Genomic DNA, 25512 nt, shown 5'->3' with positions numbered 1-25512 from the left:
GCCTCATCGCCCTTTACGACTAATTGAGACAAGGAATAGAAAGGGAGGAGTAAGAGGGCTGAACACCATTAATAAAAATATCTGAAGGTCAGTGCTTACCAATTTGCAGGTCAGCATAGTAGCATTTTCACAGCTACATTCTGAGAAGAGAACAAGAAAACCGTATTAGTCAGTTAGCTAATTGTTAGCTTTTGTTAACAGCAGTGACTAAGGAATAAGGCAATAATTACCACAGTGCCATTCTGGACAGCACTGCCCAGGTATTTTTTCCTTCACAAGTGTCATGTCATCTGTGCAATTTATAGAAGTCTCAGAACAAAGATTTTCGTCACAAACTAAATGGAGGGAAAAGACACATGTGAGAATTTACTCAACTTTCCTTTGAATTTTCCAGCTTATAATTCTCTTGATAAACTATTTTAAAAATAATGACATTTAAAATAAAAATTTTATTGTGTTTCTTAAGCATCTGAATTATATTTGAAACTGGAAAATAAACAAAAGATTTTCAAAAGCGCTTTTAGTTGCCTTAGAACAAGTTTAAATTTTCAGAAGACATCACACAGGAATTATTTAATGTTCTTCCTACTTCAGAGTCACTCAAGCTGATAACCAGTACCAAAGACAACTAAAATCACAGCTGTAGGAAAACATGGTGTTTTATTTTCTCTCAGCTACAAATGTGCTGTAAAGCAGATTTCTGTAAGGTAACAAGGAGCAACTGCCCTCTTGGGATGACTCTAAGAAGAAAATGCCTGCCTGTCTTATCTGAAGTGGCTTACTGGGACTCTGAAAGAAGACCATACACTAAGATCTAACTTTCTACCTGCCAGAATTTGGCAAAAACAGTGCCAAACACCTTTGCAGAAACTTTCATCTGGGTGCAAGTGCCAGGAAAAGGAAAGGACCAAAATATGGAACCACCTGAAGTTAAAATTACTAAGCTCCAAGCTTACTGGAAGACAATGTAATTAATTGAAATTACCCTAAGACTGCAATAGGACAAGAATTAATCTAAATTAAGTGCTTACACTTGTAAACATTACTTAAGACCATACAGCACAATTTCTGTGTTTTATGAGGCTACCAAAGAGACTGCATTACACTGCAAATGTTTTTCTTCTGGCTGCTCGTTGTTTGAATAGTAGTCAGCCCAGCAGTATTTGAAACCCTTGGCCTAAAGCTAAAAGTGCAATGAAACTGCCTAAACACTAATGAATGGTAACAGAGAAACAGCACCATGGAAGCTGGTTTATTACAGGTGTTTTAATACATGAACAATTGTATATTTATAGTCCAAGGATGGGACTCAGTTCTACATGAATATCAGTATTTAGATCACCCTGAACGTAGTTATATGCTGTCTGGTGAACTAAATAACCTCTCCAGACTCCATTGACTAGGTTGGTTAGACCAGGACTGAGTATACCAAGAACTTTGAACCTATCAAATGCAGACACCCCCATTTAGATCTCTTAATCTCTATCATCTGAAGCCCACCCTAAATGCTGAGTTAAAAAAATCTCAACACACACGCACTGTCTGTCATTTTTACTAAATTTGGTAATGTATTCAACTGACAGCAGTTACACTCACCGCAGTAATAATGAGGACAACAGTAATGTACGGTATTAAGGTCTACAGTGAGAATTTCCCCTTCATTACACAAGGGAACAGGCTCAATACAGGATTCACAAACTAAATTAAAAAAAAAAAAAATCAGACGTTTACAAAGTTTTAAATACTAAAAAGTTAGCACATCTGAATTCTATTTAATAGACTATATAACAAGTCATATTATGTTTGTTACTTGGATAACAGAGCTTTTATGGATTGATGCTCAATTATAAAAACATGTTCAAAATGATGTTGGAAATAAAAGATCCCAAAACCCCAAAGTAATTCATGCTCCCATCAGCGTGACCTGTGTGAAGTCCCACTGACCTCTTCACGAATTCCTGGCTTAAGATATTAAGTTTAGAACTATAAACTGGTTTTGTAAATACTTAACTACTCCTTAGTTCCCCATAAAAATATTAGCAGCTTCTTACCACAGAGATAAGAGAAACAACAGGAGTCTTCCTGTTTTGCTTCAACAATAAATTGATCCTCTCTGCAGTCCAGCTGGGAAGCATTGAAACAAACTGAAGGATCACATTCTGTAGGATGTGAAATAAACACTATTTTAAAAAAAAGTCACAGAAACAATACTAAAAAGATAAAGGAAAGATACTCTTTGTCTCCTAAGTAAAACAAAATACCCCAAATTGACTGTAAATCAAAAGTGACACAAAAAAATATTGGAGGGTGTGAAAAAAATGCATCGTTGCCTGGTGCTATTTACAATGTCCCATTCTGTTAACAACTAAAGCAACTTATAAGGCAAATTTTCTTACAACACATAATACAAGTGTGGAAAACATCCCAATAACTGTGGTTTTGTATTTCCCTTACCACATCGGTACTGTGGACAGCACGACAGGGGGTGGTAGCCCACCACTAATTTTTCATTGGGTTTGCATGTTGGAATAATGGCATCACACAAGGACATGTTACATTCTGTGGGATAAAAAACAATCAATTTTGACATATTTGAACAGATACGAGTGCAAGTCCTATAGCTCAAGATATTTATACTATCTAAGATAGAGATCCAGAAACTAAGAGCAGCCCAAGTCAGCTTGAAGTGCACTCCATCCCATCCTGTAGCCCTCCAAGCTCAAGCCAGGGCTGGTATAGCTCTGTTCACATGCCACTGTGCAGTCACAGTTATATCCCACTTACAGCAGGTAGTTCCTTGCTCTGCTTCCCACACGGGAAGCCAGCTAAAATGTCTTAGTAAAAATATTCCCAAAACAAATTGACAATACAGTGTTCGTTACAGGTATCTCACTAATGAGCAAAAGCTGGAGTATCAGCTGGACCTATCGTTCTTGTTTTCCATGAAGACATTATGAAAAAATAAGTATCTTTTGCTTAACATTTTAGAAGCAATAAGCTTATTCCTTTTTCTAACAGCTGTGGCTAGATAGAATATTACTATTCAGTGATCAGCTCGCAGAATACTGCTTCTGGGAAACAACAGGAGGTCAGAGGATACTGCTTTTGACACCAGAATGCTAATAAGAAAAGCGAACAGGCTCTGATGACTGCTGCAGTTACCAAGGTACTTCTATCATCGAGTCTTTATCAATTTCTTTCAAAATTCCACCCAAGAGCTTAAAAATTCATTTTTAACAGAAGTTTTGTTTCACTAGTGGGCTTCTAAGGAAAAAACATCTATTTCAGTGAGTCAGTTCTTACAAAGAAAAGAAGGCTGTTTTGCTGGCCCAACCAACCAGAAGTACCCAAAAATCACTTCTGAAAAACGTTACCTTGAACCCTGTCTAAAAATTGTCATCTGCTAGTGAACGTCAAGCACCTCCCTCATACTTCTGTTACTGAAAATAAGTGTGATACATACCACAAACTTTTTTTGGACAGCAAGCTCTCTCTTCGATGACATGGACGATAACTTCCCCTTCTCTTTCACAGACTGGTGGTGGATCCTCATTGCATTCAGGTTCTACACCAACAATGCTTCCATTTTCTAGACAGATGTACATGCAACAGCCTCTCATGGACCCATTCCAGGTCTCCCCAGCAGAGCGGGGTTGTCCTTTGTTATCTGTACATGCTGGGAGAAAAAACATTATATCCCTTCAACAAGTAGAGAGCGTAGATTTCCTGCAAGCAACTAGGAATTTCATAAAATCATTGCATAAAATGAGTGCTGTGGAGCGTTATGATCAAGGAATCCACGAAAAGATGATGACCTTAAAAACCCCAAATGAACAAATGCTTCACTGTATGTGAAAATAAATACTAAGTGCAAGGGAAAGGGCCTGCCCCTGCTATTCCTTCCTGAGTATTCCAGGAAAGAAAGCCTGGGAGCTATGGAAGAAGGACCATCATTTTTCCCCAACAGAAGTACATCAGCACTGGGTCTTGAATCCAAATGAACTGAAAGCACAGACTGCTGTAGCTTGCGATAAAGCTAGGCTCTGTTGAAGGGAGCTCTACCAGTTTCACACTTACTAAGGGCTGACACACAACTTAAACATCGCTTACACTGAGCTGCAGTTAATATTAACATATGTGCAAAACCACGCTGCCTTGCTGCACTTACTACATTTTTCTTCTGGTATACAGAGGTCAGAGTCTGTTCTATGCAGAATAGTGCCATTTTTACACACACAATCTTCCCTTAAATAGGAACAGGGAGAATCTTCATAGAGCCATTTATTCAAGCACGTCTTGGCTTCACAGGGTTGCACACAAGGCTGGTATTCCTTGCCCTCAGGACAACTCAATGCTGCAAGTCATAAAAACAGGACATTGAGTGCTGCTTTTATTCTTTCAGCATTTCATGGGATAAACGGGTAGTAAGAACAAGTGAGCGTATCATAGAAAGCGTACATTTATCTTTTTAACAGTGCTTTAGGTAAGCAACTCATTCAATCAAGATTAAAATTATTCATGACACTTTGACTAAAACAGTACATCTTAAGAACTTGTACCCTGATTTACCAATGCTGTGATAGAATGAGATGGTACCTACAATAACAATAGAAAGAAATATATTTTTAACTCATCACTAAACACTGCAGCAGTATAAAGCCACATTGGGGTATAGAACATGGCTGTCTGCTTACAACAGTAATCAGGTGTCCTCCATTTAATGCAGATGTTGTGCTTGTTGCATAAAGCCACATATGCAGAAAGTGCATCACACTCATAATTCCAAAAATAAGTACTGTTGATCCACATCTTCTCACAAAACTCCTGTGGTGACACCTAGGAGCATATTGTAATTGAGAATTTAAAAGTAGAAGAGTTTTCTGTAATTAAAATAAATCATTAGGCTCTGCCACCATCAGGTGTATGAAAGAAAACAAACTTCATAATGTATGAATCAAGTGCTCGGCAATTTTGGTGCTATGTCAGGTTTTGCTATAAACCAGGAAAAGATGCAATTGTATTGTATCTGAGGCTATGAGAGTTCTCCTGGAAACGTATATGAAGTAGGAATTCTGACTATTCAGATTCCCTTAAATTAATTTTTAAATGAGATATGTTAAAACAATTATGAAAATCATCCTGCTACCCACTGGTGCTACTCTCCCTTCTTGATTTCAAACTGCTTACCACTGCTCCCTCCCATTAAGTTTCTGTGGCAAATATCTATTAATCTTTTTTTTTAAAAAAAAAAACAAAACAAAACAAAACAAAACTCTTTAACCCCTTCCTTTCAGAAGAACCCCCTCCATTTTTTTCTGCCTGGGGAAAGTGAGGAGAGGTCTTGGGAGTTTGAAGGAAGGAGCTCAGCTGCCTGCAATACCTTTAACAGCATTTGTCTGTGATGAAAACCGAAGTATAACACAATGCAAACCAATGGTGGAAAGGCAGGACAGCAAGAAGTGAATTAGGAATCTGGACACATCCATCTCTGAGAAAGAAAGGGCCACTTGAATAATCAATCCTTTTTATTTTGAATTAAGTGGGAAAAGTAAGTCAGACCTCAGAGATTTGGGGCTTTCTCATTTCCCGTTCCGGGAAGCATCTGTGCTGCACTACCCACCTCTAGTGGTAGTCTGCATGTTATGGCTATATCCCGTTAGAAAGTACAGTCTCCAGAAACAAATGATAATGATTTCTGTAAGAAATGCTACCAAATTGTCAATGTGATAGTGACTACATCCAAATTTGTTTAACTGGAGATTTCTTTACTCCAATCAGTCTCAGGCTGCCTGAGTTGCTGATGTTTGCAGCAGAACCATGAGGCGTTCCGTTCTAGTGATCTGTGTCAAGCATTTATTAAAAATAACTCTTGGAACGCATTTGTGTTGAGATGATGATCTGTTGTCTATCCTTCGAGCTTTGCCTACTAAATAGTTTAAGGAACATCATAATAGCACAGGGATTCATGTAGATGTGTGTTTACAATGGACAACATGACACAAGTATTAAAGCCAACATGACAGAGGTATTAAAGCCACCCATCCAGTTGTGAACTCATGAAAATAAGCAAAATATAAAAAACGTGGATCTCTCTCTCACTCTTTTCTTAACTCTACATCTTTTATTTAATTTGCGCCTGGAATTTCTCTGAGCTTCATACTCACTTTCTTGTGACAAGGGATGAAAATGCTTCTGTTTAAGAGTTCCATACAGTATGTGCAGTTATCTTCAGTACAGTTTCTTACTGGCCTCCTGGTTGTTACATCCAGTGATTTCTCAATTTCCCAACTCTTAATGAACACTTCAATTTCCTCCATATTTGTAATTATGGTACTATTTTGCATTTTCAGGTCATCAGTAGGGTCTCCATTACACACCCCTGGAGACAGAGCATCACGTTCAAAGCACAAACAAACATGCCATATTACTTCCTTTGGGAAAGAAAGGTGCACTTGATAAGGTAAGATTAACATTGCATCAGGCTCACCTATGAGACTTAGACATCTGAATTTATAAATGAAAGCAGCTATATGTCCACTGTAGTTCCAACTTTCTACTTGTGATTTTAGTGGTCAGCTTAGCAAAACAAGCAGATCATATGATACAAGTAATGATACTTTTCCCAGCAATGAATTAACTTTTGAGAGAAACTGCTACCAAAATGTACTGTTGAGTGTAGCAAATTCACTACAGATTCTGGTCTCATTCTACTGAATAGCAATCAGCTCCATGGAAGTAAATGTAGGTGGCTTTCAAATTAACTGCACTGTGGTGATGATTTGACACTGTATTGAAACTTAATTGAACATTCTAAATGCAAGAAGGTGTGAAAGAAATCTTCAAATTGCTTTCTCTAGAGAAAATATTTTTCTTAATAAATTTATTAATACAAAAGCACTGAAAAAAAGGCCCCACCCAAACCCCTGCCATCCATTGGCTACCTGAATTCATTATTGTATGTATTCTGTTGATTCATCAATGAAAACATATACTTCCTGTAAGGACATAACAAGTCATTAATGCCAAAATTTTAATCTTCATAATAGTGTTTTACATCCCAGGGATTGATCAGCCAAAGTTCCTGTATCCTTTTTTTCACTTCCCTTCCACATTGCTAACCGCACCCAAAGTCCTTGCCTTCCTGCTTCCAGCCCCGCATCCTGATACTCTCCAGGGTCCCTTGTTGGAACTGGCCTAGCCTGGTGTGACAGCCTGTTGTTCTCTCAGACAGTATGGAGAAACACGGAAGATGCTATTTGGATGATAAGAAGCATTTGACAGTAGCACCACTTTCCAGTATTCTTAACACTTCTGCATCTTGCTGCTGTCCTCATGCCACCCTGCAAACTGTGCTGGCATTAGAATTTGTAGGGCCATACTCGAGAACCGCAGAATCAATACAACTTTAAAAATAAAGCCAATTTACCACATAGTCCCACAATTTTTTCAGTATAAGAGGGAGAGGACAGAAGAATCCCAGACAGGAACAAACGGCAGAGAATAGGAAAGAAGCACTAAAGGAGGCTTCAGACTTTACTGCAAAATATCAGGTGGAGCAATACTTTACAACGGAGCTTGGATTTGTCTGCATAGTCTTCCTCTTTTTGTTTTTGCATGGCACAAAGAGTAACTAATCTATAATCTTTCCTACATTTGACCTCATCTCTTCCCGATTTTTTTCAGTATGTATAGAGAAGATGGCATGATACTGGGAAAAGATGCAGTAGGTGCCAGGGCCAACACTTGCCTACTCTCACTAGATGTAGAAGAACTTTCCTTTTGTTCAAGCAGAATATAGCAATTGATTTTAAACACTTGATTTGTTTATATGTATATATGTATATTTAAACCATAGCTGAATTATTTTGTTTGCTTTTAAACTAAAAGCAGTTTAAAAGATTATAAAAAGTTCATTTTCCTGTTCAATATGGGGTAGATTCTGTAAATTTACAATGCACCAGAAAATGAACATTTATGATAGAATTAAAGTAACTAAAATACCTGCTTACACTTTTCCATATTCTGGCAGAGTTATAAAAAGGCTGGCAAGGAAGCCTGAAACATGCTAACTTTGCTATCATTGTAGTTTAAGTCTGAGACACCTCAGCAGTTTTGGACCCTAGATCCAACCTTAAGAGGTCTGAATTTGGATTCACTATCCTCAGGGGACTTGGGCCCTTCCCAAGACACATTTTATCAGTATTTACATAGCGATAAGCTGCCACTGCTAACATCTGACAGTTATTCTTTTCTCCCATAATCACTGAAATATACCTGAACTTCTTCAGCAGCCACTTCTCCCTTGAAGATTTTCCCCTTTTCTTTACCTGACTTCAACAATGTCCTTAACCACAGGCAGAGATGAGTACATTTTTTAAAACTTAATTAGATACAATGTATTGATCATTACTTGCTCTGCAAACTACTTTATTAGCAAACAATGCTTTGAAACAGAATTATTGATTTATTATTATTAATTAATAGAATTTCACAAGCCCACCTCAAATAGGATTGTCAGTGTAGTTAATGGAGATCACAAGGAGATTTATAGGGACAGTAGGTCACAGACACGAAAGGGAGGTGTAAATTTTAAGTGGGAAATTATTAAATAAGAAAAAAATTGCCACCATAGCCTCACCACAAAGTCCTTCTGTCGTCATCGATGTGTTAGACTGTAATCCATACTGTATATCTATGATGCCTGTAATGTGAGCCCATTTGATGTTAATACCAGCGGGGGTATTAACGACATACATTGAACCAGTATCCTGAATACTCAGTCCATCTTTTGAAAATGGTAATGATTGATTTACAGAATCCACTACTACCTAAAATAAACCAAATACATTTTAGGGATAAAAATGGATTGCAAAGATGTGTTTTATACGTCTTTACATTTTGTAGCAAAAGGTATTTTTTACAGCCTCCTTCACATCCAATAACAGTCACAGTGCTTCCCATCAGTGCCATTTCCTATTAACTGCAAATGAAGTAGGCATCAGAAAAAATAATGATATGGAAAGCTTTTCTAATTAAGAAAGCAATAAATCTTACTTATCACACATTGTACGATTAAACAAAACAAAACCTCATCCCAGTTATTCAAAGTTATCTGTTCTGATCTGTTATTGACTAGCAGGAAAGGCAGCTTAAGTATTTATCACATCTTGGAACATTTCTGTTTAGTTCTAGGTTTTCTGGAAATACAGTCTCAAGTGTAAATGCTTTGGCTGCTTCTTTAAAATCTCAAAAGAACTTTGAAGCATCATTTTGGATAAATGACATATAAGTGAAGCATGGTATCAGAAATCTAGCATACCATGAATTACTGGGAACCTGAACTGCAAAAGTAATCCTAATCCTGTAGTACATTCATTGTAAGCCTGATCTATTGCATTGTACAACAGATCTTTTAAGTGTACACATGTTATATACTGGTGATATATACTTACTTTTCTTGCTAAACGATTGATGAGTAATTTATATGTGTGTGTTGTTACATTTAATTTCTTAAAACAGAGCCCAGAAGTGCTTGCAGGGGGAACCTTGAAAGAAAAGTGACAAACAAGTTTAGTTACTATTGTTCTTCTAACTCTGTATCAGTGTTATAGGGAATATTTTCAATATGTGTAATATTAATTTATTTTATAATTAGTAAAATAAAAAGTACTCACTAGTTTTCTTATTGAATTTGCACTCTGGAAAACATTAAAAATAGATTAGAAGTGCAATGATATTCAGCAGCATTCTTATTTGGCAAAAATAAGTTGACTTTTCTTTGTTTTTGAAGTTCTTCTACAATCAGCTTCACAATTAAGCTGATTTAATATATTCCTTATAAATAATAAAAATACACATTTCCCAGCTAATGTAATGCACCTTTCTATGAACTATTTTTAGAAACTTGATCTACTTGTTAAAGATTTAAATCAAAGGGGTTTATGTGGAAAATAATACAGAAAATACAATGACTTGAACAAGTTGAATTAAAAATACATAGAAATACAATGGTCATGCCAATAAAATCCCCTGCCCTAACTTTGATAAAACTGCGTTTTTACCAAGGCATCTTTCTACACAAGATTGCAGCTTGAATATACCATACCTCATCTGGCTTTTAACTAAACAGCTTTAACATTGAGAGCAACTCATTACCAGCATCACGAGATCCAGCATATGCTGCAAAGCCATTTCAAAAAATATTTCTTAAACAATTGCAGCTACAGACTTCTAAAGCTCATCTGCCTATGTGAGCTGCATTCACACCTTTAGACTGCAACCAAGAAACAGTGAAGACAGCAATTTAAAAGAAAATCTGTAAAACCGTGTAAGATTTGGGACTTAAAAATCAAGTGTACAGTTGCCCAGTGAGAGTGGATAAGAGACCAAATGGGGATGGGGAGGAAAGGAGCCTGATGAAATATCTCATCAGGAGCTTGTTTATCCCCAAAGCAAAGGTGGAAATACAAGCCAGTTGTTCAAGGACTGCATAAATTAGAATCATGGATAATGCAAAGGAAATGTATGTACAGATGCTGTGGATGCAACTGACCTGCCCTAAACTGGCAGTCTAAAATTAAAGTGGCTGGATCCCCTTTGTAGGCAATGCAGAGTTAGACGACTATGAAGAACAACTGATCATCACACTAATCCCAAACTGAGTAATACCTTCCTAAAATAACTACAAAATATTTTTGTGACTATTCAAAATATTTTAGTGTTTTGCACATATTGTAAAGTATAAACGCAAGGCCGCAAGACGATTTGTGGGTGGAGAGCCTGAAAGGAGACATGCAGATTCATAAGTTATGTCACCCCTGATAATTTAAAAGGAACCTACATTTGAATTGCTATATAACATAATACAACAATTACTATTTAACCTGAGATAAAATTATTTTATCTAGACAGCATGATTAAGCACGCTCCTTGAAAATTAAATAACTTGCCATTTTTCAATGAGTATGGCTTTTATCTGAACGTTTTAAGTGTACATTTTTGCAGAATTTCATACCTATAACACAAAAATTCAAGGAAATATTACAATTATTGCAGAAATGCAAGAATCTTACCTGATTAGCAGGACATTTTTCAATATGAGCAACAATAATTTCTCCTGGTAATTTGACTAAAATGTAGGAAGCCATATAACAGAGGGCTATGTTGTTTCCATCAAATGTAACAATGCTCAGTTCAGATAGTACAGAACATTGACCTAAAAAAGAACTGTCATTTAATGAGGTTACCACAAAACCGAATACAGGGCATTTCTAAGAACGTTCAGTTTTAGCAATATTTCCTTTCATATATACATTCCTATATATATTGATGACCTTGTTCTGCAGACAGCATACTGAGCCGTAAGCAGAAGTAAGTATCTTGCATTACTCAGTGGGAGTATCTTAACCTACTGCTATGTGCCCAAGGTAGGACAGAAAGTTTAAATCGGCAAAAATTTTCACTTAAGTCAATGTTTTACAGGAAAGGTCAATGAATCTGTACATTGTGAGATAAAATATATGCATTAAAATATACGTATTTTTGAGATACTGATAACGAGACTGATCTGTCCTATCTTGAGCCATATTTAAAAGTGCGACATCGGTTTCAGTAATGCTGCAAGGTTTTTAATATGACTTCTCTTTGGCCTTTTTGTTTGCTTGGCACATAGTCATCTGCCAGTTTCTGCAGTTTCTAAGTATAAGTAAAAACTGCAGTTAGAGCTAACTGAAATTTGAGGTTTCTGTCTTTCAGAAAATGCCTGTATTTAATTTGTTTTCTTCACAAAATGTTGAAATCTCAACATTTCTACTAACAGAAATTCTAAAGTCTCAGCTGGAAAATGTTGATGTTCATGTTGCAGATTTCATTTCAATGTTTTCATTCAAAACATAATATTTTAACTCTCTTGAATGTTAATTCAAAGATACCAAAACATTCAGTGTATTTCATTCTGTTTTGCTGATGAACAGCTCTTTTAAATTCATTCCAGTATTCAACCTCATATTCCTACTGTAATAAACCCTTAATTTATTACTTGAAATGTACAGATCAAGGCTCTATGTTGCATTTAAAAATAAAACAGTGACTTACAGGGACATTCCCATTCTGGGCAACAACTATCAGTGTTAACTTGAACTGGCATTCCTCGAAAACCACAGTCTGGCTTCTGCACATCCTTAGGGCAGTTCCTTGAAAGGTTGTATAACATCCAACCCTTATTAACACATACATACTGGCTACATTTATCGATGGGTTCAAGGTATCTTGGCTGTCATATAAGGAAAAAAAACCAACCAGAGTCAACTTTACATTCATTGCCCTTACGAAGTCCAAGAGATCACTTGTTCATCACCCTACTCTGAGACAGAGTCAGCGTATCTACGTGACCCCTCATCAGTTATTTTGGAATTAATTGCTTTTGTGTGGCTGTCACAGGTGACAATGATGCACATGCATTCACCCACACCCTTCCTGTTCCATCTAGCTCTGGTGGAAAACTCTATGTAAAGCATTATGCAATGAGGCTACACGTTATATTCAGTAATAATCTGAAGCATTTTAAGAAATACAGAATTATGCATTCCCATCATTCTAAACCCTAAGACAAAGAAACAAATGGAAAAAAGAAAGACAAGTTAAGATTATGCAGAAACCCTAAAATTCCATAGATTATAGCTTTTTCTGCACCTCAGAAATATATTTTGCTATCTAGAATCAGCACATAGCTTTAAAAGCCTTTTTTTTCACAGAGCAATACATCTGAGTTGCAGAAGATACCAGGGCAGTATAAGAGCAGCGATACAACAGTCCTCTAAGAATAACTGAGTATTTTAAAATACACAAATAAAAACAAAAGTAAGAGATATTTAAAATCTCTGGTATTATATACATAGCATAACAGAATGGATGGAAAAGCAATCTATATTTTAACACATAGGGGCAAGTAGAAGTGATCATACCACACATTCCGAAGATGTAGACATCAGTGTATGCATCACTGTACCAAAGGACGCCTTGTCAGCTATAGCTGTCATTAGTTCTCTGCTTGCCAGAGAAGTTTGTGTTTCCACAGGCTCTGAAGAGGAAGGCAGAGCCATTCCACTACTAGAATGAGATAAATCTGTTATAGTTCTGGTCTGCAGCTCTGTGGACTCTGTTAAACTGAAATAAGGTTTGATGGTTTTCTGTGTTGGGATTTTGGACCAATCTGATGTTGTTACATCCAGAACTCCAGAAAGAGAGATATTTTTTACTGAAGTTGTATTTCTTGAAGAAGGCAAACTCTGAACTGCAGATACTGTCAAATAAGGCAGGGAAGATTTCTCAGTTGTAGTTGACTTTGTCTTGGTAACATTTCTTTGCTCATGTGAAGTCTGACCACTTTCTAAAATATCCACAGTTCTTTCAAATGAGGTTGCATATTTAACTTCTGAAGCTGTAAATGAGGTACTCTTCGTCTGTGATAATGGAATTGTAGTGCCAGTTGTTTTCATCATCATAATTTTTGGAGTTTCTTTAGTGCTCTGTGAAGCTCGAGTCGCTGCAGATGTAAATAAAGATTTGTGTGACACATGCATGGGTGTTTCTATGGTGGTCGGAACTGAAGCTGAAACCATATAAAACTCCGAATCAGTGACAAAGGAATCAGTGGGTTTTGTAGCAATCCTAGAGGCTACAGTAGTGCCAGAAGCAACTAATAAACTGGCTGAAGAGCTCGGTGGTATTTTTGCAAAGATATAAGGTGCTCTTAAGGACGTAGCATTCACTGTTGTGTTCGTGATCATTGGTGTAGTGGATTGAGTGATCACTCCGGCTGATATGGCTGATATTGTTCCATCTTCTTCTGAACTCACCGAAGAAAACTGTTTTCCTAGAGAAACAGTAGAGATATGAGTGGTCTTAGGAGGAGGTGAAGACATAGAGACCCTACTGGTCTGGTTTTCTAAAGTGGCTTCAGGAGTTGCAAGCATTAGTAAAGAGGGCATTACAATGAATGTTTTTAGTGCTGCTGAAAGGCTGGTAGAAGGGCTTATGTTTAAAGTGAATGTAGAAAAATCTACAGAAGAAGTTGCAAAGTCTGTAACTGGACTTTTTGAGGTTCCTTGAGTATCTAGAGATGAAACTGATGTTTGGGTAGCAGTTATATTTTGTGTTAATGATGATGTCCTACTGACTATGGGAATCAATGAAGAACTTGGAGTATGAGATGTCACATAAGATGGTACTGATGTTGATAACAAGATTGTAAATAAAGATGATTACCTTGTAAGAGAAGGATCTTTAGGAATGAAAGTGGCTGAACTTTGTGCCACGGAGTCAGTTTTCAATTCTGTATGTGAACTGCTTGGGTACTCTGTAATTTCTGAAGTGGTTATTAATGCAGCATTTAGAGGTAATACCAATGTCCTAAGAGGGAAGGCTGTAGACATAATGGATTTCATTGGCTTTTTAGAAATGGATGGCACTGAAAAGGAATCAGTGTGCCTTATGTATCTATTTTCTGTTGAGGCTTTACTTGCTATAGCTATATCAGAGATTGTTGGATTGACTAGAAGAGTGGAAGCAGCAGAAAGTACTTTATAAAGACTTTTGGAGGCAACAGTTATATCTGCCATAGCTTTCGGCTTCAGGGAGGTAATCAGAGAACACACTGGTATAGATACTGTGTGTGTGTTACAGAAGGACTCAAAGAAGTGTTTATAGGGATTTCAGAAGCAACTTGAGGTGAAGATACAGTCCTCATGGGCAGAGCAGCAGAAATACTGCCTTTTACTAATGGAGACATCTGCTTGGGAGCAGACACTGAAATTTCCGGTGAAGATAAAAATGGCTTTGGAGAAAAACTAGCTAAAGAACTTGCATTTAATGATATCAGAGAAGTTTTAGACAAGAGTTTTGCTGTTTCAAAATATGAAACTGTGATTAATTGAGGAAAACTTGTCTGAAAGCTGGCAAATGTAGTAGTCATAGGAATTTGAGGAGCAGTTGAAGGCAGTGCAGAAATGGGTGTTCGGTGAACTGCAGTTTGACCAATGCCAGGCCTAGTTCTAATGAACAAAGTAGATATAGGAGAAGTAGATGTGCTTAGTGTCAACCGTGAATCTAGAATAAATACAGGTTTTGTGAAAGTTGCTCTGCCAGCCAGCAAAGCAGACAAAGACACTTCAGAGGATACTGCTGCTCCCTTAGAATAACTCACTGAAGGACTCCTACTCTTCCCAATCCCTGCAGGCAACACAGAAGTGACAAGAGATGGCTTGGAGGTTAAAGTTGTTAATGCTGAGGTAGGGGGAACAGTTCCTAGCTGAGTGGTTGATGTTTCAAGTGGAAATGGAACTACCACTAGGAAAGCAGGTGTTAGTAACGCAGAACGTGTTGGAATAGGACTTGCACTGAGCAGGGTTGTTGGAGTTGCTATTGTAATGGGTAAAGTTACAGATGTAGTAGAACTGACAGTACGTGATGTGACTGCTGAGGCTTGAAGAGCAGTTGGAAAATCTGTTGAAAAGATGAGTTTGGAAAGGACAGTAGGGCTGGCTGTGCTGTGGAGTACATCAGAAGGCTCCACTGTACTTGGCAATGAAAATGCTGAATAGGTGGCTGCATTAGATGCCTCCAATGAATAAAAGTCTCCAAAGGACTGGGCTGACATATTCATTCCCCTTAAAGTTGTGTTTGCCTTCGTAGTTATTTTGTCTGTCACACCGGTATGAGTTGACTTGGTCCCTGAAGTAATAAATAAAGGAGGTGTCTGAAGAAGTCTCTCCATGGTAGCACCCGTGTGAGAGATTAATAATGAAGGTTTTGTTCCAATTGCTGATTCTGTAGGTGTCACAGGTATGCCTAAAAGGAAGAACGCATGTTTCACTGTCTTTTATGGATTATTGGTAAAGCAAAATAGCAACATCTATCTCTACTCAAATCCCATTTAAATATTAGCAAATCAGAGCATCGTTTTGCTGAGAAGATAACTTGCCAATGGTTCCAGGTTGCCTGATGACTTTGAGGAACTCAGCCAACTCAAGAAGTTTTTTAATTTTCTTTGCAAATGAAGTAGCTAATTTTTTATTATTAGTGAAAGCCTTGATTTTGCCTAGCAGTTTTGAAGCAACAAGGGAATTCCATGGAAAATTCAGTAAATCCAAAATGGCAAAAATATTTGGAATAAATATATCTTTGGAAGGTAATATACTATATGAGGTAACTTTGTACTAGCAAGTATCAGGCATAATGTATTTAATTCAAAACTTGTAAAATAAAATAAGCAACAGTATTGAAATGTAATTGTTATGTTAAAAGAATACTGTATCCCTAAAATAAGCAAATAATGTGGTATCTTCACACACCAGAAGTTAAGAAATAGATGCACTGAATTTTCTGGTGGTGGCTTATCAACTGAAAAGTCTGAACTTTTCACCACAGCAGCATTTCTTCCATTTGGGATCTTTCTCTTATATACTTACGATATACTAGCAGTATATAGTCCAATACAGTTGTGATGAGTATAACACTATCACAAAAGCTTAAATTTAACATACTATTAGAGAAATGAAAGAATTCAACTTTAGGTATGGCTTGTTTGGATGTAGAGATATATTTTGGATGGCTGAGAATGGGGTCTATGTCCCAGAGAGACATTCTTCAGCAGAAAGATGGTCTGGTAAAGCATTTGATAAAAAAAAAACAGCAATGCACATTTGATTAAAACTTTTCCTGGGATCTCTAGACTGATTTATAAGACTAGACCAATATAATAAAATATACTTACAATCTTCTGGATAAACACATTTAAGTGTGACCTCATCAAGGATCATGTTTTTGGGACAGTATGGCAAGCATCCTTCAACCCTTCAAAATATTGTATAGTTAATTCTAAAGCAACAGTAGAAATCTAAATTAATTTTAAATCATTTTACTTTCGCAAAATGAAACATTTGAATGTTTTCCCCACCAGAGTTCTGAGAACTTTTGAGTGTAATGGTGAACACAGCGTTTTGAGGCATTTTAGGTTCAAAAAGACATTGAGTAACACAATTCTGTTTCTAAATTGTTAATAATCGATTCTTTGCATCAGCTGATCAACACAAATGCTTTGGACCATTCTGCTTCCAGAACCTGGTGGAAGTTCAGATCCCTAAGCAGAAAGGTTTTCTATAGGACAAAGAACTTCTCTACAAGACCACTGTTTTACTCAGATATGTTCATTTGAGACATTAAAATATTTAGACTGACTCTACAGAAATTCTCAGTCTTGTGCACTTTCAGGATAGGAGAGTGCAGACAAGTCCATATATTCCCTTACTTTTTCATTTTTGGAGGATTCTTAGTAAGAAAATCATTACATTAACAACCAGTGTGCCCATATGGAAAGAGCTAAGAATACCATAAAAGAAAATTATTAATACTAGTAATATTCCTAATCATAAACTGCATATGCCTAGGGAGGTAGTCTGAAATTTAAAAGATTATTTATTTTCCACTAGATTTTGTGCCTTGAGTTTTTAGACATTTTTCATTTTAGTTTGTTGTGGTTCCAGAGATGCGGGGGGAGAGCCCTGGAGACAGGAAACCTTGTTACTAAGTAACAAGATAACGTCAGCGGTGTGAAATCCCTCCCGTCATGCCAACGAGCATCTCGGAGTACAAAGTTCTCTCCTCTTACAGGAGAGGGCGTCGTCCACCCTCACTCTTCCCGCAGTGTTTGATCACTGTCATGTAAACACCGGGCAGATGTACTCATTTACAGCATCACGGAATGCTGGTTTAGGATGTCAATATAAATCCTCAGAAAGGAATAGCCTTCATTTAATTTAGTAGATTTCTACATAACCACTACCAGAAGTTAATCCCCTGGGCTAAATACAAACCTTTTTATTCTTGTTTTGAAAGATCGCATGTGAACAGGAATACATACCATGGGAAAAGAGCGGCTTGTTACAAATGTTTTCACATGACTTGTGAGAGTTGCTCACAAGAGTGATACTGAAATCTGGATGGGTAAAAATGAATGGATATTGCAGCCGCGGTCATTTTCAGAAAGCATATGGCATGTGTGTTACAAAAACCAATATGGTAGCAATATGAGCTTAATTTTACTTACGGAGGAAGGAATTTACATGCTGTTCCTTCAGGATCACTACATGTTTTAACACAAGGATTAGCACAAGATTCATATCGCCATTCACACATCCTTCTATAAGGCACAGAGGCACTGAGTTCTGAGAAAGAAGGAAAAGGTATTATTTATTGATTGTGTAGTCAATAAATTATAAATTTATAGTCTTTTCTATAATGTACTTTGGGATTTTCAGAAAAATGAAAAACACAAGTAGAGAAATTCTTGAGAACTTTCAAATAGGTGAGATTTTGTTCATTTTCAGTTTCAAGTGTTTTAAATTCAATCGAGCTAAAAGACACTGAAGCTTCAAAGATACAAAAAGCTACTCACGTTTACAATATAGTGTGTTTAAAAACTTTAAAAGCAGTCAAACATAGTGAAGGTACTCTTGGTTGCAGAAGCAATACAGTTCCCCCCTTCATTTAAAAGAATAAATACTTATAGCTCGCTAACAAGACATTAACATGCATTTTTTGTGACATGCCACATTCATTTTGGAATAAAAACAATGAAAATGTAGTTCAAAGATAAAGTAATCATCATATCTGCAAAAATTAGAAAATAATAGCATTTGGAGGTGGAATGGAAAACAAAGGCAAAATGGTAATTAAAAATAAGAAAAAATATTTGTTACTATTCCTGATGAAAGACAAGTGCTCTGAAGGCAAACAGAAAAAAAACCCAAACATATTTATCCCTGGAGATTATGCAAATTTACCTTCAACACTAAAGCTACTCAAACGTTTGAATTCTTCTGAATCATCATACTTTGCCACTTTAACACCTGATGAGGTGAGAATGATGAAAAAGCCTTTTTTACTGTGCAGTTCGAAGGCGCTGAGCCCTGGACTCCAGAGGCCCTGGTGGTGGAAGAAGGTGGCTTGTCTCTGAAAAGAGGCACTTGCCTGCCACTGTTCCAACCCAACGGTTTCATTGTCGTGAATGTACAGAAAGTAGTTTGGTCTTTCAGCAGATTCAAGGGAAACGAGAGAAAGAGCTTTCACAGGAAAGAAAAAAAAAAAAAAAGATTTCATAGCAAACAACTTAAAAGTGAGGTTAAAAATCTACATTTGCTGTTAAGTGGCTCCTTTTAGAAAACTGCTTTTCACAAAAAAAATATTTCAGATTTATGTAACACAAAACCCAGTTAGAATGCAGGATCTAAAGGAGACTTCAGATGATCGCATAATCCAGAGCCACAAGACGGCTAATCAGTTAGAACAAAACTACATTCAACCTACTGCTACCAGCCTTCGAAATGATTCATAAGCAATCTCAAATTGGGACTTGCTGAAATTGGGAATTTTTTCTCAAATTTGGACAAATGCCTGACAGTTCAGCTGTACCAAAATTTCGTTAGCAAATAACATCATGCATATATTGTAAAAACATGCTTGATTTCACCTTGAGGTCAGGCTTTTTTTACATACAATCATATCCAGCAATACAGTAAGAAAACTTGTGGCCAAATAAAAGACTCAGCCCTCTATTTGCTCCACCCATGTCAGAAATCAAAAGTGAACAAAATTCTCTGAAATTTAAGAACTTAGAAGAAGACTGACTTCATAATTGTTTTTCAATTTGAATAAAATCTTGAAGTGTCTCTAATCTAGATAAATATCATCTCATTCCTCACAGATATGAAAACTACCTGTGTACTGCACAGATAGAATGAATGTTTTACTTCCACTTTACATTGGTTGAAGAATTGACAAGACTGAATTAGTTCTATGTACTTTCTCATTTCAGAATCATATCTAAAAACCTAATTTCTCTACTGCAAAGTTGTCAACTGTTTGTGAATATAGTTTCAAATTTTACTGTGAAGACAGCCCTTCTCTATGTTGAATTTTGGGGGTTTGGGATTTTTTCAACAAATTAAGTTCTGTGAGAAAGCAATGATAAAATCTGTATTGACTTAATTGGCACAAACCCAATACATGTGAAGAAAGGAAAATATATACAGAAGGAAAAATATTTAAACATATTTATTTTTTAGTTGTATAGTTTGGATCAGTCTCTGATAAGTGGAAAATAGAGCTTAGGAATAGCTGTTCACCTAACAAACTGTCTTCTACATTGTATGGAGATGCTGCTCATGAACAATGCAGGAGACAGATTGGTTGTTCTAAGTTGCATATTTTATAGTCCACTGAAAGTCACAAAAAAAGAAGAAAAGATAAAGCAGAAGTGCTTTTACTGGAGATAAAGGTATTCTGCATTCACCTTCAGTATTGATACTTGTTAGCTACGTGTGCAAAATTTTCCAGTTTCCAGTTGTACAGACTAATTAATTTTTTTTTCACAAGTGAATTCTATTCACTTATATTTTGCAATATTTCTAAAACAATCTTTGAAAAGTCAGCTTTAAAGCTGGGAGCAAGTTTTTCCAATATTTAAAAGAAAATATTAAAAAAATCAGTATTCCCCCTCAGTTTTGAAATTGGCTGCTTCACCCTCACTTATTCCAATAACTAAAAATCATTAGCCTGTTTTAGAAGATTTAGAAGATGCAGAAAAAATCATTCATATAGTTTGAAAAATATGCATTGCCACTAGCAAAATTGTTGTGAACACTTACATAAATCTTTATCTTTGAAAAGACCTGGAGTTATCATGAAACTGAAAAATACATTTCCATATGCTCCAGTTCTAGGCAGGGGAAATATCCTTCTACTGGATACGTTAGCTCCTATAATTGTGTCATTCTCGCCATAACTTGCCAAAATATAGGGTCCTTCACCAAGACCTAAGGGAAGAAAAATCAAATAGAAAAATCCTGCTTGCACAACATACAAAACTTAAATCTTAGCTGACATAATATATTGCCTTAAATATTTCACCATACCTGGAAAATAAATTTGGAACTACAGCTCAATGCTGCAAGGTACTATGCTGAAGCAGGTCTGTATCGATCTGTTCAATGTACTCCCTTATTTGCTTGCTGCCCAGAATACAACAGATACAAAGTGAGCACAAAAATCTGTGGGTAGCTATCCTCACACAATGACCTGTACAAGAAAGCAATCTGGGCTGCTTTTTTATGGTATTTAGTCTTTTACATGTCCTTATTTCTATACTTTGAAAGATCAACAGAGCAACTTTAATATTATTCCCCAAACAGGCACTGAAGCTACTCTAAGATCTGCAAGGCAATTCCCCCTCAAAAAACAGATGTCGAATTATAAGGCTGTAATTCAAGTTTTGGCAGCAATATTGCTTAAGCAGTTGTCTAGTTCATCCTCTCCCACAAACGACTTGCTTCTGCCCCATTTATTATGCTATCCTAAGTGCTTCAGCAGTGAAGTGGTCCAGCTGAAAAATAACCAGCTAATTTTTTCCAGTCTGGTTCACCACATCGTCATTCAAAAGCTCATGCCAATATAACAGTGACAACAGCTTCAGCTGGTACCACTGCCAAAACAGTGCTGGCCTAACCATGCCCCGCAGCAAACCCCTGGAGCTATCTCTGCTGGGCTGGAAAGGCTCACGGGGATACATCCAGATACAACAGCATCCGTCTTTGTCACTATATCCCACTGAAAGAACCAAGAGCAGCATACTGCTAAAACCTCACCTTGTGAGTAATAAACAAAATGTCTAAGTTTTGTGAAAGATTTTAATCCTTACAGTGAAAAGACTGAACCTCTTCCCAGACAGCTCCTTTCAATATTACTCTTCCAAGAGGGAAGGAATTCTCATAATAATGAGATTTGGCTCAGCTAGAAGTTAAATACCAATTTCTGAAGAAAACTGCACGAAAAAACGTTCTGTTTTTATATGGAAACTATGTTGGAGCTCATATGCACATGAAACCCACAAGCGTGCCACAAAATGACCACTTTTAAAGAAGTGGTGAGACAATTTATTTTAAAAAGTCTCTTTATTCTAAACCATTGAATGTTTATCCCACATATTAACAGACATTTTGCCTGTGACTTGAGCAAAAGCAGAAGTGTGCTGTAATTGATAAAGTTGCCATAAAGATTCAACAGTTTGACATCATACAGAACAAATAAGAATCAGAGGAGACATCCTAGTCCCCAAAGGTGTTTTGCTGCCATTTGGTGCTGGGAACAAGCAGAATGCCATTCTTGACTTTAACCCTTGTAGGCAGCTAAGCACCACACAGCCCCTCACTCACTCCCCCCCAAGAGAACTGGAGGGGAAGAACTGAAAAATCTCATGGGTTGACATAAAGACAGTTTAGTGAGTTTAAAACAAAGCAGAACAAAACCAAACCAAGAAAAGTGATGCAAAATCCCCAACTGCTCACCACCAGCCAACCAATGCCCAGCTGGACCCTGAGCAATGCCTGCCCCAGCAAACTTCCTCCCAGGTTTTTATATGCTGAGCACAACACTATGTCTGGAATTTCCCTTGGGTCAGTTGGGGTCAGCTGTCCCGGCTGTGCCCCCTCCCAACTCCTTGTGCCCCCCCAGCCTCCTCGCTGGTGGGGTGGGGTGAGAGGCAGAAAAGGCCTTGGCTCTGGGTAAGCAGTAGCTAAAACATGGGTGTGTTATCAGCACTGTTTTTATCACAAATCCAAAATATATCACCATACTAACCATATGAAGAGAATTAATGCTATCCGAGCCAAAACCAGTACATCTTACTACTTTTTAAATAAGACAAAATTCCCTATTGCAAAGAAATTATGGAAAGTCAGCTATACCTAGCAAGGTCTACATGCTGCTACTGTACTGGGCCAGACTCCTTGGAGGACAAAAAAAATTATCTACTATATGATGCTCATTATAGGATGCAAGTCACTAAAAAAGATGTATCAAAAGTCACATTCATGTCATTGCACTTAGTCAAGTTTCCCTTCCCTTTCAATATCTTGCCCCCCACAAAGCACATGCACAGTATCCAAATACAAGAGGGGATGCCACAAGAATTAAGTTTGTTAAATGAATACCACTCTCATTCTAAGGAATTGTTCTTTACAGTACAATACTTGTGAGACTTGTGCATAAAATCCTGTGGCTTATCAATTTCAAAATATAATAGGTCCCAATTCTGAAAATTACAGTACAAGCACAAGCTAACATCCTTCTAGAACTTCTCCCTGACTGCCGAGATATGCTGCATGGTGCATTAATCCATCTCCACATTGAATATGATCAGGTTATTAATTGATACATTAAGGATTACTCGGATCATTCAGTGCAGCTGGGCCACTGACCTTCACCCACTAAAAACAGAAGTAATGTTAAAATTACATACACCAAGTCAAAGAAAAAGCCCATCAATTAATTCAACTGAGTTTTTAATTGAACCGCAGCGATCTCTTTTATATGTCAATGAAAGAAAGAAAAACAAAAAGTAAGCCACTTCAGAATGAAAACCTAGAAGATAATTGCATAGTGTGACAAACATTCATAAATTTTATGGGGCTTTTTAAATTTTTTTTTCAAAAAATCATACCAAATTAATTATTATTCTGATTAATCTTAACTCAGTACCATCAGAGATACATTATATCCACACCATGCATTTTTGGAGAAGAGGACTTGAATTTCCATGTGCCAAAGGCATTTAGTTCAGTGAGGTGAAAATTCAGGTGATATTAACCATGTATAACCTTGTAAGACACACAGTGTGTCAGTATTTTAATTCCTTACAAATGTAGGATTGTCTGTTTGTGTTTATATGGGTCAAATCTCAAGTAATACATGAGATACTGCACAGAAAAACAGTATTTTAGATATCCATAGCAGAACAGGAGAGAAGAAAAAGTCAGTATAATGACATAATGATATTAAATAGCCAAGGAATATGCTGCGAAATGACATACAATACTCCAGGCTGCTCATACAAGTCACTTCTCCTTTCTAGTGGATTGAAGGTCTAGTGAGTTCAAGGGATTGTGACTATGCAATCCTACTCTAGGGAACGGGGAGAATGGAAAAGAGAGAACCTCCAACACTGCTGCAGCTGGCAGAGATTCTTCTCAGCACAAGCTACAAAGGGTTTTATTTGCAGTGTGCAGTGTATCATGTTTCATCCGAGATGCCAGATGTGTTGTTTTGCTTACAACTATGATGTTTGTTTCCATGCCATCACTGTCCCTGGATGTAGAGCAGAAAGGCCAATGGGGACTTGCTTTGCTAACTTGCTGAGCTCATTGAAGTCACATACCCAAATCAGGAGTACAAGAAAAAAAAAGAGAAAAAAGAAAAAAGAAAAAAAATATCTTTCTAACCTGTGAAGAGAGAAATTACCAAACTATGTTTTCTTCCAGGGTTAGTCTGAGTGAACTGATATAAGAAAAATATCTCTCAGGTATTTGTTTTTACAAGAGAAACAAAGTAAGTGAAGGAGGGAGAGATAAATCTCAAAATAGCATCATACAGAAAGAAAGATGATAGAATAGTACGTCAAAGATGCCTTCTGTATTCTAGAGTAGTCAATGTAGGGAATTATCTGCAAATAAATGCTTTATAAAAATGGATTCCATTTTGGAAGCCAGGAGTACGGATTTGTTTGTAGCACATAGCTAGTTGGTATGTTAGAAAACATGAAAAGTAAGTGTATTCAGTAAGGTATATGAATATGAAGATGACTGAAAGACAGTAATATCAAATACTACATACCTTGATTGTAATATTCACAGTCATAAGCTAAAAGAAAAAGAAAACAAGCACATTATTATTACAAAGAAACAACAGAATCCATGCGTATCTGCATCATAAAAATCTAAAATTCAGTTTCATCAGAGGAAGGTTCATTTCCCATCATGTATTTCAGTCAGTGACTTTATTTCCTTAGGCTTTTATTCAGTGACATACAGCTGTATTTAAACAGATGTGCCCAATTGGTAAATCTGAAGCATGAATTATTCTACAGCCGAGAGCCCTTCTCTCTGTCAATGAAGAGCAGAACGGACTGAATCTCTTTGCAGCCCTACCCAGGACACTGGGCGTACCCCAGATCTGGCATACCGGTGACTTTCCAACAGTCTCTATGCTGGCACACCCTGAGCGCAGCCCATCCTCTTCAGTAAGACGGCAAATTTGGGTGTATAAGACTAACAGCTAACACACAGACAACTTGAAAAATGTGAAGCAGTACATTTATTATCCACCTGCTTCTGTCATATTTGTATTATTGGGCAGCAAAAGGCCAAAGATGCCTCAAAGATGAGCTCCGGTGCAAGGCCAGCCCAGGTACATACCACAGAGCGAAGGAGATCGCCAGTGAATCGCTGCTCCATGCTGGCAGCACTTGTGGGCATAAGCTGCAATACTGGTACACAAGCATTCGCAGTCCCCACCAAGATTGCAGTTGCACGTATCTGTGTGACAATTTTTGACAAAAGAAGTCACATCAATCTGGGGGGGGGGGAAGAAAGAAAGAAAAAGAGGGCTGGTGACTTAATTGCATGA

At 37.1% G+C, this 25512-nt stretch overlaps 1 protein-coding gene across 1 annotated transcript in view; it reads right to left on the bottom strand.

Moving 5' to 3' along the window:
* OTOGL (otogelin-like) overlaps positions 1-25512 on the bottom strand; it is a 95330-nt gene that overhangs the window by 11561 nt on the left and 58257 nt on the right. Inside the window, exons 30-53 of the mRNA XM_009704322.1 lie at positions 25302-25458; positions 24721-24747; positions 20703-20870; positions 18840-19118; positions 18104-18221; positions 16772-16851; positions 15816-15846; positions 15530-15566; positions 13706-13708; positions 12308-12322; positions 12094-12271; positions 11073-11215; positions 9675-9698; positions 9453-9545; positions 8639-8828; positions 6165-6379; positions 4695-4836; positions 4169-4354; positions 3464-3676; positions 2455-2559; positions 2052-2159; positions 1597-1698; positions 231-335; positions 100-140 (exon numbers count right to left, since the gene is read on the bottom strand). Coding sequence (XP_009702624.1) covers positions 100-140; positions 231-335; positions 1597-1698; positions 2052-2159; positions 2455-2559; positions 3464-3676; positions 4169-4354; positions 4695-4836; positions 6165-6379; positions 8639-8828; positions 9453-9545; positions 9675-9698; positions 11073-11215; positions 12094-12271; positions 12308-12322; positions 13706-13708; positions 15530-15566; positions 15816-15846; positions 16772-16851; positions 18104-18221; positions 18840-19118; positions 20703-20870; positions 24721-24747; positions 25302-25458 — 2760 coding nt within the window. The remainder of the gene's footprint in view (positions 1-99; positions 141-230; positions 336-1596; positions 1699-2051; positions 2160-2454; positions 2560-3463; positions 3677-4168; positions 4355-4694; positions 4837-6164; positions 6380-8638; positions 8829-9452; positions 9546-9674; positions 9699-11072; positions 11216-12093; positions 12272-12307; positions 12323-13705; positions 13709-15529; positions 15567-15815; positions 15847-16771; positions 16852-18103; positions 18222-18839; positions 19119-20702; positions 20871-24720; positions 24748-25301; positions 25459-25512) is intronic.

Source organism: Cariama cristata, unplaced genomic scaffold (genome assembly GCF_000690535.1).
Source record: "Cariama cristata isolate BGI_N322 unplaced genomic scaffold, ASM69053v1 scaffold11687, whole genome shotgun sequence".
NCBI lineage: Eukaryota > Metazoa > Chordata > Aves > Cariamiformes > Cariamidae > Cariama > Cariama cristata.
This window is presented reverse-complemented; position numbering and strand designations above follow the sequence as displayed.